This window comes from Gadus chalcogrammus, chromosome 2 (assembly GCF_026213295.1).
Source record: "Gadus chalcogrammus isolate NIFS_2021 chromosome 2, NIFS_Gcha_1.0, whole genome shotgun sequence".
NCBI lineage: Eukaryota > Metazoa > Chordata > Actinopteri > Gadiformes > Gadidae > Gadus > Gadus chalcogrammus.
This window is the reverse complement of record NC_079413.1, coordinates 21530873-21546270: the sequence shown is the minus strand read 5'-3', so window position 1 is coordinate 21546270 and position 15398 is coordinate 21530873. Positions and strand designations below refer to the sequence as shown.

The 15398-nt window shown below is 49.1% G+C and overlaps 1 protein-coding gene across 1 annotated transcript; it reads right to left on the bottom strand.

Moving 5' to 3' along the window:
* Nucleotides 1–2386: 2386 nt before the first annotated feature.
* Nucleotides 2387–14295, bottom strand: tlcd4b (TLC domain containing 4b). The gene is made up of 7 exons (XM_056604947.1): nucleotides 13958–14295; nucleotides 11178–11330; nucleotides 7571–7660; nucleotides 4128–4186; nucleotides 3936–4030; nucleotides 3467–3540; nucleotides 2387–2770 (listed from the first exon to the last, which is right to left on the bottom strand). The coding sequence occupies exons 2-7, from the start codon at nucleotides 11321–11323 to the stop codon at nucleotides 2404–2406; spliced, it is 831 nt and encodes a 276-aa protein (XP_056460922.1). The 5' UTR covers nucleotides 11324–11330; nucleotides 13958–14295; the 3' UTR covers nucleotides 2387–2403.
* Nucleotides 14296–15398: the final 1103 nt, after the last annotated feature.

Below are 15398 nucleotides of genomic sequence, written 5' to 3'. Positions count from 1 at the left end.
TATAGAAGGAGGGGGGGGGGGATTTCAGCTTTAAAAAAGGGCAAAGGTCATGCTAAAAGAACAAAGAAAAGGGTTGTTAGACAAATCACAGCCCCTGCTGGTGTGAAGCCACAGACAGACAGGTAGAGACGGACAGAGAGACAGGTAATGGGGACAGGCCGCTAGAGGCAGACAGACCGATGACAGCTAGAGGCAAACGAACCGGTAGGGACAGGCAGACCGACGGGCTGGTAGAGGCAGGCAGACAGACAGGTTGGTGGAGGCAGGCAGACAGACAGGTGGTCAGGGTTTGCCTGATACAGAGGTTACACAGTGAGTCTGTCGTCCTTCATCGCACCTCCAGTCCAGAAGGACCGCACGCCTCCACCAACTGACGGACTGAAAGGGGGTCAAACTGAAACAAAAATAGACCCAGCCTACTCCCAAGACCTAGTCAATTCAGATTAGAGTAATTTCAGATTTTTACTGGGCGGTCTTTATCCCTGGACAACCCCTCCTCTTTGAAGGAAGAGAACGGTCGACTTCTCAGACGACCTCTGGCCCTAACCCAGAGCAGCACACATAAATAAACCAATACATGCATATACTCTGCTCTGAAGAAGAGACACAACGCACTAGATTTATAAAAAAAAGAAATCGGGGTAGAGAAACCCTTGTTGGATTAACATTAAATCGTTGGATTAACATTAAAATCATGTATATTTAGAGGTCTCATTCATCTATTCAATCTATTTTTTCCTAAGGCCTCCAAAAATATTGTATATTAATCATGCTTTATAGCGAGGTTATCAATGATCCAAAGTTATAGTAAAAACTAAAACCAGAACAAGCAGCTAGCTGCTTATGTTAGCACATGGCTAGCCACCTCGGGGCTCTACTCCCGAACCGATTGAGCATGTGTGATTATCTGTCGTTTGATTCTCTGTATAATAGTATACCAGGATCATTCACGGGACAGACATTCTGTGCGGGGAGTATTGTACAGCACACGCCGAACGCACGCGTGTATAGACGTCACAGCGTCACTAAGAACCACGGAGATGCCCGCGAGCTAGCAGATAAACGCGAGCATGTCAACGTTAGCGTATGAACGCTAGCGATACCCAACTGGGCTGGCAGAGAAAATCTCCAGAGCTAATCGACTGAAGCGACGAGAGAGAGAGAGAGAGCACAAAAGAAGAACAAAGAGAATAAAGAAGATAAAAAGCTCTCTTGGGTTCAATGAACGAGTGATGGAGATACACATCGGATTTGATTCTTCCCATGACTAAAACCCCCTCGGTACGGGAAAATGAAAAACAAAAAACACACACACACACACGCAAGCAATAACCATTGGGCTGAGTGCGACAGTGAACGCAGAGGGCTGGAGTGAGTCCTCCTGTAGTCTTTATAAGGCAGGGAAGAGAGGTAGAACGCAACCAAAACAACCGGCTCAACCGAAGTCTCCCCTGGCCGCTGAGGCAGAGGTTTGTGATTAACTGTTGAGGGGTCTCATCGGACCGGGGCGCGGGGGACGCCGTGTGTGTGTGTGTGTGTGTGTGGGGGGGGGGGGTCCCAGGGTAGCCAGCCTCCGTGTCCCGCATGAGAAATACTGAGTCGATGTCAGTGTCCCCCCCCCCCCTGCTCCCGACCGGAGCACGAACTGTTGACCCCCCACACCCACCAGTCAGTCAGAGGTCAAAGGGCGTTGTGAGCTGGTGTCCTAGCGTCCCCGGCCTACGTGACACCCTGGTCTGTGTGTCCGTGTGTCCGTGTGTCTGTGTGTCTGTGTGTCTGGTTGTGTGTTTCCTGGAGACCTCTGTTCTGAGTCGCGGGGCTTGGGGAGATGCCGGAACGATGGAGGACTGCAGAATAAACCGGAGCATAACAAGACGACAGAAACTGTTTTCATAGCTTCATCAACAAGACTGGGGGAGGTGAGGTGGGGGGGGGATAGAGGAAGCAGAGGACGGGGGTGGTAGTGATGAGTGAGGGGCAGGAGGAGGTGACGACGGGGAGGTGGAGGTGATAATGACGGACAGGAGGTGGCGGTGAGGAGAAAGTGATTCTGATAAAAATCGGCTGATTTTTCCTTCCACTGCAATTATTGCTTTTCTGGACTCTCCGGCCCTTCAGCCGAAGGCAGAGAGACAGAGAGAAACTAGGGGCAGGGTGAGGGAAAGAAAGGGAGTATTAGTAGTAGTAGTAGTAGTAGTAGTAGATAAGGGAGTAGTGATGCTGGAACAGGGAGGGAGGGGGGGGGACACGACCGGGTTACTTTAGAGTGTGCTTGTCAGTCGAACTCCAGGGGGCCTGATTGGGTCAGGTGGGTAGTTGGGTGGGGGGAGGGGGGGTTCAAGACATTGAACCCCCCCCCCCCTCCCCCTGCACCCCCACCGTTGATCTCCACCTCCGGCGGCTTCAGTCGGCGTGGTTCTTCACGGCGTCCTGCGGCGGCGGCGGCGGCGGCGCCGCCAGTGGCTCCGGCTCCGGCGCCGCCTTGGAGCGCCGTGCGGCGGCGCCCGTCAGCACCTTGTAGCAGCCGCGGGCGATCTTGTACATCCAGATGGTGTTGAGGACGTCCAGCGCGATGCAGGACGAGATCCAGGCCACCTGGGCGCCCAGGCCGAGCCGCGCGAAGCTCTCCGTCCCGAAGGTGGCGAACACGCTGGCCCAGTAAGGCGGCATGACGGCGATGCGCACCAGGAAGAAGACCACCGCCATGGCCACGCCGTTCAGCACCACCAGCCGGTGGGAGCGCGGGTACTTCAGCATCTCGTAGAACCACCTGGGAGGAGGGAGGGGGGGGCAAGGGCAGGTCTATTAGTGTGGCGCCTTTCATACGCGTAGGCACTTCACTGTGCTTCACACAAAAGCATACACAATTTCAGCGATAATGAAAGTAAAATGCAAAAGTGTGTAGACACGGATCACCGACAGCAACGAGTCCATTTAAAATAAATAAAAATAATAAAAAGGAAACACCCAAACAATGTGCTTAGTGGATTAACGGCATTAGGAGGGCGAGGAGACGCGGCTTAAGGATGAAAACGATACAAGATCGAGGGTAAACCCGTTACTTTAATAGGGTGGTGTTACGCCACCAGGTGAGAGTTTTATAAGCCGTTAGAAAATCTCCCTTTACCCGTGTTTTAGTGACATCACAAGTGGGCGTGTCCACCTAGACGTACGGTGGATAGATCAGTTCATCAGCCTACCCGGTGGACTGTAGCGAATGTTGCTTATCTATCCACTTCCAAATGGCTTGTAATCGCAAATCGCAGTCACACCTGGTGGCAAGATATCACCCCTTTGATTTATCCCAAGGGATAATGTTGGGTTAAGAACTTTCAGGTTCTGGGTTCGATCCCAGAGGCAGCTTCAGCGCAAGACGCCAACCGGCTCATTCATTAAATGGATCTGAATGGTCACGGTAAGTCGCTTCTATTTTGTAGGTGTGTGTATGGGTTGTGTGCGTCTGTACCTCTGATTCACAAACGGTGTGGACAGCTCTGAAATGAGACGGAAGTTGGCAAAGTAGGGAAGTACGCCTCGAGTCTGTAATGAAGGATTAAAACAACCAGTAAATATTCATCATGTACAGAACAACAACTATTACATATTCACATAGTCATTTAGTCATCTATTTACTTGTCATTTAATCATTTTCACATCATCAAAATGCAAACAATTCAAGTGAAAAAAACCATCCTGATCTCAAGTGGGAATAAAATGACATGAAGTATGCCTTTTTATTCTATTGGTAAATGTAATCCATTCATTCCATTTTCACTTTCACTTCAATTTTTTTTCTATATTTTGTATTCCAAATTCTATCAATACCCTTGCTGTTTAAGAACATTTTAATCAAAAAGTCCCTCAGAGATCAATACAGTGCCCCTGTAACCTAGTATCAGCATGTCACTCTGCCCTCACAAACATGGCCGACTCACCAGGACGTATCCGTAAGCGTAGAGCGCCGCCAAGTGGTGACACACGAAGAAGCCGTCTCCCATGGTGCTCCAGTTACATGCCAGCAGCACCAGGTCTACGCACACACACACACACACACACAATATTAATGAAACATTAGAGGACGTGGGGACCTATGATTTTTATCATGTATATGAACCAGTGGTACTGACCATAGACGAGGTAGCCACAGGTGATGGCTACGTTGAGCTTCACAAGAGTGGGGTCTCCCCTGAAACACAGCAGCAGAGTTGTGTGAACATACAAGTAATGGACGTGGCCACACACACACACACACACACACACACACACACACACACACACACACACACACACACACACACACACACACACACACACACACACACACACACACACACACACACACACACACACACACACAAAATGATAATTACTATTAAACCAGAACCTTTTGGCGGGGAGTCAAACACCTGAACCACTATTCACACCTCCAGACGACAGATTCTGGACTAATATTTAGACTGCATTCATCAAAGTACAGTTCCCCATTTCCGTCAAAGGAAACTGAATTCAGCTTCCTTGGTCAGCTTTTTCAATATTGACTCGTTTCAAGACTCACTGATAAAATGTCATGCCCATTTCACAGAGCAGGCAATCAGTCATTCATTCCACCTGCTCAACAAACGAATCGGCACACGATCCTTTCCCCGTCTAAAACCTCTCTATCCTCGAGCGTTCCTGATCGCGTCGGCTCCCGGAGCCACCAGGTAGGGCCCGCGCCGAAATCGACACGCGCCTCTAGACCCGAAGGCGTTACATCTGTGGTTAATGGAGGCACCAACACCCCGCCCTCGTGTCCCGATCCGACACACAGACGGCTGCTCTCAATCCCGCTGATGCATCACCCGTATCGCCTTACCTCTACACCCCGAGCGCCGCGCAGCCCGCTCGCGCTCAGGGATAATACGGCAAAGTGGTCGAGAGCGGCTGAAAGATCACAGCGTCCACCCGACTGTCATTAATCTGGTGCCTAATCACCTGGTTTAACACCTCACCCCTCAGCCAGGGCATTAATCACCCGCTGAACTTTAGGTTGTTGTAGGTTCCCGGGAAAAGGGAGATTGGATTTTTGTTTTAATGACGATTATAATATTACTGTGGTGTACAGTAAGCCCTATCAAGGGTGTTATATTGGGTCATTAAAGTTTAAACTTCACATTTACCCATTCATCCGTTTAGAAGCTTAGCATATTTTTAGCATGATGTGTCTGAACCCCCTTTATCTCGGTGTAGTAACTGTCACTTCACACTCAATAGGATTTTGTGTTTCTCTTCGCAGACCCAATACCAACCAAAGGGCACGCAAGAAGGTATAATCGATGAAGTATTGCGGAACACTAAATCCATATTCACAATGCCTTCCTTCAGGAAATTAAGAATCGAACTGTGAAAGAAGCAACCAAAAAAGCTGTGTCCAGCCACACAATGAGGTGTCCGTTGACCCGGTCTCACACACACTTAGCGGATTACGACGCGCTGGTTTGTTGTGGGGGCGGTAGGGGAGTGGCCCCGCGCAGACAAAGCGTGGTCACAGGTCCGAGCGGGGGCAAGTCTGGGGTCGCTCAGAAGGGGGAACAATGGGGCCATGTGACTGGTGTTAATGGTGCTGCAACAGACTCAGCAGCCTGGGAGTTCATGCTCACTGTGGACTCACACACCACGGGGTGTGTGTGTGTGTGTATATATGTGTGTGTGTGTATGTGTCCCCTTTCTAAAAAAAAAAAAAAAAGGCAGGGGTAAAAACATTACACCTGCCCCTTTCCAAAGACGTCCCCTCTCCTAGGCAACACAGAGAACCGAAGAGGGAGTTGATAACCAAAGATACAGGAACACTCTGCTCCTCTATTCTCCCCGTTGGCTCCTCCTCCCCAGGCTTGCAGTAGCATTAGCGATTCTAGCCATGCTAATGACGCGGGCGTATGTGTGTGTATGTATGTGTATGTGTGTGTGTGTGTGTGGGGGGGGGGGGGGGGGGGGGGGGTGAAGGAGTAGGGAGGGGTACTGCATTTATTCAACATTGAGAGGCCGTCGGTAGGGGGGGGGGGGGGGGGGGGGGGGGGGGGGGTGGGGGGGGAGGGGGAGGGGTTTAGGAGGAACAGCAAGGGAGGGTGGAGTGGTAGCCTGCTAGCATCCATGTTGGGGAGAGAGAGCGAGAGACAGAATAATGTAAAGAGCAATGAGAAGGACGAGGGAAGGACTGTGAAGCAGAGGGGTAAGAAAGAGCCAGGCAGGGGAGAGAGGAAGATGGATGACACGGATGGAAAGAAAGGAGGGGAGGGAGAGGACGACAGGACGGGGATAAAGGGGGGAGAGGGGGGAGAGAGAAGGGTGATGGGATGAGGAGAGGGGGAGAGAAAGGCATGGGACTGGGTTAAAGAGGAGAGGGGGGAGAGAGGAGGAGAGAGAGGCTAGAGGGACAGGGATAAAGAGAGGAGAGGGGGGGAGGGCATGGGAGAGACAGGGATAAAGGGAGGAATAGGGGGAGAGAGGCGAGGGGGGGCCGGGATAAAAGAGAAGAGAGAGAGGAGGGGGGAGCGAGAGGAGGGTTGGCTAAGGAGAGAGAGGGGGGCCATTTATTGCCCCCTCTTCGTTTTTATGATTCGTTGATGCGCATCACAGAGTCAGCGGGAGAGACGGAGAGAGAGAGAGATTGGAAAAGGGCGAGAAGAAGATGGAGGGATAGAATCGGAGAGGAAAGCACTAATGAAAGGGTAGATCCAGTGAGTACACCTCTCCAGAGACCACCCCTGACAGAGAGGGCGTCTCTGTCTCCCCTTCTGAGAGGGGGGGGGGGAAGAGCAGGATCCACCCCTCCCTGTTGTTTAACCACACCCCCAACCCCCCCCCCCCCCCTCCTCTCTCTCTCTCCTTTTCCACATCCTCTCTGTCTCTCCCTCTCCCCCCCCCCTCTCCCTGGGGGAGAGTCCGTTCTTTTTAATCTTTTTTTCTCCTTCAAGACTTTGTCAGGGTCCACACACACACTTTCCATGAAATTAACTACTGTTAATGCTTTCAAGTGAGGGTTATTATACAGATGACTGAATATACTTGAGTGGGTAAATAATACTGTAAATATCATTTTAATTTGTATCCATTTTCCAAACATCCTCATTGTTGCATTGCTCCGCGTGTTCGGTTTGGCAGATGTTTCGTGCTTGTGTTGACATTGTGTTAACTGGCCAGTGACGAACACTACGTGGGAACTGTCCTCTCCACCTACAGGGAATTGACCTTGTGGACCTTTTGGACCCCCCCCCCCCTACCCCACTGGACATCGTACCACCCCACGGGCTTCATGTACACCCGGCTCGGAACGTGACTTACAGGACTCCATTGGTCGGTGTCACATTCATAGAGGACGGTTCAGGGAACGAGGGCCTGAATTATAAAATATAGAGACGATGAGACAGAAATGGTCGTCTGAAACGATATACCTGTAACTATAGCTGCAGCTCAAGAGGCGAGAGGTCGCAAACGGGAAGACCTTCATAATGCTGGAGTAAATAAAATGGCTAACCTAATCGTACCTCGATAGGAAATGTCTTCAGTGACATCGCTGAGAGGGTTCTCTTACCAGACAGGGTCGGCGTTGACTTTGTCGTCGAAACAAAGGATGTAGAGACAGAAGAGCCCAACGACCAGCGCATGGACTGTGGAAACAAGCCTGGAGAGAACACACACACACACACACACACACACACCCACAACACACACACACACACCACACCACACACCACACACAACACACACCACCACACACACACACACACACACACACACACACACACACACACACACACTTACTTAGAACAGGTGATGGCGATCCAGGTTATGTGTAGAATGTGAGCAGTGACATCATCTCCTCATTTGATTCAGCCACAGCCATGTGGGTTTCATTTGATTGCATTTCTGGGCCACACGCGGAAGTCAACTTTGACCCAGGTAAACCCTTGCCTGATGAACTTTCACCCCTGTGCATTATATAACAGGGTTCTGTCTTTTATCGATATCAGTAGATAATCCAAAGATTGCCTTTCACCTCCAGTCCTTATGGCACTCCCCACCTCAAGTCAGAGTCTAGATCCACGGGTCCCCCCCCCACAGAACTCTGGACCTGGTCTTCAGAAAGGGACCTGGTCTTACACTTGGTACACACCACAGAATAATTAATCTGATTCTTTTCAGAATTCACCCCTCCTGACAAGGTCTGAAATCAGATGTTTTGGATGGTTCTTTCACTTTGATGTTTTGCCGGATCTGTCGTTGGTTGTGTGTGGGGTTGTTTAAGATGTTTTAAACATAACGTGACGTTGCATCGAAGGAAGAATGCAACTGACAACAGCTAGAGCGGAACCTGTCTGTATGGAGAGCAACACATTTAACCATATCCGCTCAGCCACCATATGTTCTCCTACATCTCCAACTCTTGGTTCCCTAATCATGTTACGTCAGCATATTAAATCTGAGACGGGGCTAAAAAACATCCTGTTTTCTTCCTTAGTTGGTCTCCAGTTCCTGAAATTTTGGCCATGTTTGGTCCTCAGAATAACCCACAAACAAACAGTAGGGACTGCGAGGCTGTTATGCAAGACGAGGCCTTCCTTCTAATCTGTACCCCCCCCCCCCCCCCCCAGGAACCCAATCAGAAGCCAATTCATTGAAGGACAGCCACATTATACAGTAATATAGTGTATATTATATAAACCAGGCTACAAGACCAGTCAGGCGTGGAAGATAAGACGTATCAGTATAGCGATTCTCTCTCTCTCTCTCTCTCTCTCTCTCTCTCCCTCTCTCTCTGCCTCTCTCTCCCTCTCAACGGTATGCAACCTAATTGACCCTTGACCCGTCAGTATGGAAACCCGCCCTTTTGTCTTGATCGATGGGACTGAAAACTAAGAATGGCTGTATGCCTATGGAATGTGACGGTTGGGAATTCTTGGGGAAGATCCGTCTCGGCAGATGTTTAGAGGAACATCTTCAGGAATGTGTTGCTCTGCAGCGTTCACAGTGAACCGGTCAAATTAGGCCCACGATGACAAAACGCTGACCCTTGAATCTCCCCTTCCTAGGAGCTATCCGATTTAGATTTCTCGGTGTTGCGCCTCACTTGCGAGTCTTGTAAAGCATCGTTGGCTAATTAATAGATGTACAACAAGGCTAGGAAAACGCATTGATGCTGGATGTAATCAGCGACGCGGTGATAGCGATACAGATTAGGAAGGTGTAGGGGAAGGCGCCCTGTGATAAGAGCCTGATGACTAGGGAAGGTAAAGGTCCATAGGAGAGGAAGATGTGGCTGCTAAAGAGGAAAGGTAAAAGTCTGTTTGAGAGATAAGTCTCACCGTTCTTAGACTGTGTTAAACTAGAGCCTTAATATCCTAATCATATTCAAATCAGCCTGTGTGAACAGCAGGCAGCGACAGTCAGTGTCTGCACTGTAAGGGAGTAAATGTGAGGGCATAACATTAAAAAAAATTATCGAGTAACGCTTGGTATACCAGTGGAGGCTTCTCCAGTGAGGAGAGGGAGGAAGATCCACCTTAACATTGTTGAGAATAAAAAAAGGTAGATTGTCCAGAGTACTTTAATGAATTAATGCCCTTAAATAGGACTACTTTAATGCCTTTGTATCTGTTATGTTTGTTTCCCTGGGTAAAGGGACATTAGCGCCCCCTATCGCCTATTGAGAATTACTTCAGGGAGGACGTTCCTCCCTCAGCCTCCAATGACTCCCATTAACTTCCTTGAAAGTGTTGGGGGCCGAGAATAATAATAATAAATGCTTTATTTTTGATAGGGACAGTGCATTAATGAATATTGATGTTTAAACATCTTTGTAAACATGCCGGATTATAGCAGAGCTGCTAATTTGCATCCGTAGTCCCTCTCTCCCATTGAACATGGGGTTCAATGGGAGAGAGGAGGAAAGTCCTCCTCTGAGTGGGTGTGACTAGCTAAGGGATCTGGATCCCGCCGTCTATTCACCAATAGGCTGAAGCCCTGGTTGCGCTATGAACCAATAAGAAGGAGCCCTGGCTGTGGAGCAAACCGGAGGGCGGGGTTAACCCCTTCAAGTCTACGTTACGAGAACCAACGAACCCGCTCAGTCGGATACCTCGTTTCCACCGTTTGTTACTCTGACCGTTCTCTTGATATTGTGGAAAGGATGTTAGTGAATGATTCAGAGCATGATGCCTTAAGAATTGTATCTGAAAATTAACATAGCCAAATTACAACCAATAGCTTCAGTCATTGAGGGCAAAAATAGGCCCAATGATAGGCCCAGATTTTTTCAAAAGTGACTGACTAATGTATTTTAACCTCTCAAAAATCATATACAACCAGTGAGGAGACAAAAGTGAAATCTCTGGCATGGAGGCCCTCAGTGCACCATCACCGGCTATCCTGAACAAAGTAGGATTCAGCCTTAAACAAAATAGGGGCTGTAAGATTTGGGAGCTATTAATAAAGTTGAGTTCACAAAATAATTGTGAAATACTCTGAGAAAATACGTTCTGGTTGACCGCGTCTGTCTCTCTATATAGATTTAGACCACTCCCGGATCTCTGCGCTGATTAGTCGGGGAAATCCATCTTGGCTGGCGGGATCAATTAAAAGGTGTGTGAAATGAGACACTTCTCAATGGCGGAGAAATGTAGGGACATATTAGGGCTGTTTAGTTTCAGTATTACAGAGTATGTATAGTGGTCATTACTAAGGAGTCGATCCAACTGTGTATTAAGGTACATGTATGGGGGCTTATTAAGGAGTAGGTATGACTAGGCTGTAGTAAGGTGTAGGTATGGGCATGTATTAAGGAGTAGGTCTTAAGTGTCTAGTGAGGTGTAGGTATGGGCATGTATTAAGGAGTAGGTGCGAGGGTGAAGTAAGGTGTAGGTATGGGTGTGCGACTATTAAAGAGTTGGGGAGACGATGAATAAAGCAAAAAACCTAACCCTAACGGCTCCTGACGAGTTGGCTGGCGCCTTGCATTGTAGACTCCGCCGTCGGTGTGTGAATTAGTGTATGAATGGTCGCTTTGGATAAAAGCGTATGCTTCTTGCCCAAAATGCAAATGTAAATGTATTAACGTGTAGGTTTGGGTGTGCATTATGGAGAAGGGACCGTGCACAGACTCTGCGTATTACGTTGCTGGTATGGCTGTGTAGTGTACCAACCTCGAATTCCACTCTGTGAGCTTGTTAGCGGGCACGAGGCCGTAGGCGGGCGTGAGGACCGCAGAGAGCAGCGGACTGGCCACCGAGAAGAGCAGCTGGAAGGTGACGAAGCTGCCGGCCACCACGGTCAACTCTCTGGTTTCCATCACTCACCTGGAGGAGCAGAGGGGAGGGTTAGAACCACATGTCGGGAGGCCCTCACTTGGACAGAGGAATACTCTGATAGAAGGAAGGAAAATAAAGAACATGAAGAAAAGAGACATCTGAAGGAAAGTGAAACAGGAAGACCAATAAGCTGCAGCTGTCTTTAACGGGGGGGGGGGGGGGAGAGAGCGAGAGAGAGAGAGAGAGAGCGAGAGCGAGAGAGACGCTAGACAAGCGAAACAGAGAAACAGTTGAAGGCTTTGCTTGCCTGCCTCTCACAGCATTGAGGTTGAATCGTTGTTATTTTAATGCTGTGAATTTTTGCAAGAGGATTATAGTTGAGAAAACGAGCAGGCAGCAGAAGAAAATAGGATTTGGAAGATGGAGCAAGAGTTGCACACAGAGGCCTTACATTACGGACAAGCTGGTCAACTGTACAAATCCAAGTCCGAAGGTTCCTGGGTTCTAAAGTCCTTACACCACCTGGTTTCAAACCCCCTTGAGCAAGAGTCCCCCCCCCCCTACCAGCTTCTTAAGAACCTCCCTATGTACGGCTGAACCCTGACCTGCTCCTTAATGTCCTGTCTCTGTACCATCCAAAACAAAAAATGCTCCTTAATGACCTGCCTCTGTACTGACTTACCCATACCAGCTCCTTAATTACCGATCACCCTGCAGTCAAACCCCTGCCTGGCCCATCTCTAACCTCTAACCCCTGCCTGATCCTTAATGACCTGGATTCACTGACTAACCCTTATCTTCTTCTGAACAATCAGTCTCAAACCGTTACCTTCTTGGAAAATGAGATAAACAGAAAAAGTGAATACATGTGAATCCTGAGCATGACCCCTCTTTGCAAACCGTCAATATGTTTGCTTATCAAGTGGACACACACACACACACACACACACACACACACACACACACACACACACACACACACACACACACACACACACACACACACACACACACACACACACACACACACACACACCTCGAGTGTACAATATTCAACGCTGAACACATCCAGGATATTCAAAGCTAAGGTGTCTGGGAAACGCCGGATGTGGTCAGAAGTGGTCGGAGCAGGAATAACTAGAACGCCCTGACCACTGAGAACTATGATTGGGCAACGAGATATAGAGATCATTGTTGCGTGCCAGAAGCTAGGCAGCCTTCAACATGAGTTGTATATATGCTAAGTCACTGCCTCCAGTTGTAGCAACCCAAGTAGAGTGACCTCCGGCTCCGATAAACACATGACACTTTAGGCATGAGGAAGACATAACCTTCTATTTTTACCCGAAAAGCAGCCATAATACACATTCCTTCTATTCCAATACAGAGGTGGGGGGGGGGGTGTACACAACTCCTTACAAGCTAGCTAGCTAGGATAAGTGCAATGAATTCCACAGAAGGACCCTCCACATGAAGAGGTTATGCTGTGCGGAGGGATCTGTTTTGCAACACAGAACCGTGTCATAGCCTCCCCAAGCCATGGTTGTTTACATTTTACACATGCACTTTATGTTCCTTCCACTTGTACACCATTGCAAGAGGGCGGTTCATTGACCTGACGAACTAAACGTGTCCAAGTAGCAGCAGGGACATCATCGACCTCCCAGAGCATTCTCTGTCCCTAATGTCACGGGCTATAACCGAGCGAGGAGCGGGTTATCCAGAATAGGACCGGAGGGCCAGAGCTTTGCACATTCCGGGCCACGTCGTTCCTATGCTGCTGCTGCATGGAGCTGAATAATTCATCTGTATTCTTAACCTGGCTGGCTGGTTTGGCATGCCCTTCCTCTATGCATAGACCTCCATAGCCCAACCTGACAACTTGCTGTACCTTTTAACGTTCGACCTTGATTCTCATCTGCTGTTGTAAGCATATGTGCCCCCCCCCCCCTGACATATCGACCAAAATAAATAATTGCGCTTAAATGTCCCCCTGTTCCCGAGGAAATACAACACGGCCACCGTCTACCGCATTGCTGCTGTTCCTGCAGGCAAGACTACATCACACACACAACATCAAACATATTTATATTAAAAGGATGTGTAGAGCATGGGGCTGAATGTGGCGACAGTACACGTATGATTGTATCGATACTATAACGTTATGTGCTTCATTGGAGGAGGTGGACGTGGGCTGCAGTAAAACGACAACCATGGCTGTGAATGTGCACTACGATTAAACACATCACTGTCTACTACTCTGTCTCTGAAGGGATGTTAAGATCCCCCTGGATCGGCTCGTCACGACAACACACTTGGTTAATGGGGAAAGGCGTGCAGAAAACACACACACACACACACACACACACACACACACACACACACACACACACACACACACCACACACACACACACACACACACACACACACACACACACACACACACACACACACACACACAGCCACGGTGGGCTTCGCGATTCGCAACAAGCAGCTCCGTGAGCGAACGAAGGAAGGAGCGAAGTTGAAGGCTAGGAGACACCGCGGCTAGGAGAGACCGCGGCTAGGCTACACACAACCACACCAGACACGTTGACACAACCGCTCGATTGTGCAACCGGCGCCCACACAGACCTAGCGGTGCCCGGTGTGCGGGCTCCACGGAGTGGTTACCTGAAATCAGTTGCATATGTCCGTAAAGGTCGCCTTTAGCCGCCGTCTTCTTCACTTTCTGTACCACTCTTAAGCTAGCGCCTCGGCTAGCCTGGTAGCTAACAGCCCACTAGCTCCCTTAGCTGCGACCCCCCCAGCGAGAGCCGGAACACCGCCGAGCACCGGGCATTGCGGTAACAGCCAACGTGGTGGGTGGTTATGGGGTTTCCTCATCACATTATTATTTCCTGATGGGCGTCATTGCATATTCCTTAGGATGAAGTAGTGTCCGAGCAGGGAAAGTTTTAGCTGCCTTTATTTTGGCGTTGACAGGTTAGGAGCGACCGGTGACGCCTGGACGTGCCCGCCCCTTCTGGCACCCGCCCCTCCATTTGGAAACACCCCCTCTGAACAAAGGCCTCATTGCAGCAGCTTTCCTCATAATGAGATAAATAAAGGAAAACACACAATCCTGATTTTCTACATTTATGTTATTATGAGGAGCGCTGCTGCAATGTGTGGTCATGTCAAGATGAAGATAGCACTGTGTCACAGAGTGCTATCTTAATCTAGACATGACCATTCGTGTCACGCCATGTAAGCCAAAATGAAATTGCACTATGTTTGGTTTATTTAGCAATTGTGTGTAGATAGGGTGCGTGTGTAGGCTGTGTAGGTATCATGCTTTAGGGTGCAAACGCTGACATGATGGAAATGCGGCATTGCAGCATTGACAACCTGTTCTACATTATTTAGAGAACAGGTAAAACGACCAAAATACATCCACCGAGGCTCTGGACGGAATTTTCAGTACACTCACACCAGCAACAAAAACATCCGCTCCTTCTGGTCCACTGGGCCCCGCCCCCCTCCTCGCACAGCCCGTACGGTCAGTCCCGTCAATCACAGTGTACTGTCCCCTCTGCTCAAAGCAACCTGCTACACTCCACTCACCTGTCTGAAACTCTGTCTGCTGAACACCAGATCCCTCAGTAATAAGGCCCTTTTGATAAATGACTTTATTGTTGACCAGAGCCTAGACATTCTCTGCCTCACTGAGACCTGGCAACAACCAAATGACTTCTCCCATCTAAATGAAGCTGTCCCACCAGGTTTTTCTTTTATTAGTAAACCCCGGGTTAATGGGAGGGGGGGTGGCCTCGCTCTCCTCCATCGTGATAACATCAAAGTCACCACTGTCCCCCTTCATTCCTCCTTTGAATGTCTAGCTATAAAACTCTCAGGCCCCAAACCCACTATCATTGTCACCATTTACAGACCACCAAAACCCTCGCCGTTTTCCTCAATGAATTCTCATCACTACTTACATCTGTATGTGCAATGTCCCCCACTGTTATCCTCCTTGGTGATTTCAACATCCACATTGACAACCCATCCTGTACTTTTGCTAATGACTTCACATCACTTCTGGACTGTCTTGGCATCACACAACATGTCAACC

Bases quoted from the DNA above. Each gene is read 5' to 3' on its own strand.
- tlcd4b (XM_056604947.1), bottom strand. From the start codon at position 11,323: ATGGAAACCAGAGAGTTGACCGTGGTGGCCGGCAGCTTCGTCACCTTC. The intron at 4,187-7,570 runs GTAAGAGAACCC...GCTGTGTTTCAG, and splicing joins GTCAACGCCGACCCTGTCTG to GGGAGACCCCACTCTTGTGA. The intron at 3,541-3,935 runs GTGAGTCGGCCA...CCTTCATTACAG, and splicing joins ACGCTTACGGATACGTCCTG to ACTCGAGGCGTACTTCCCTA.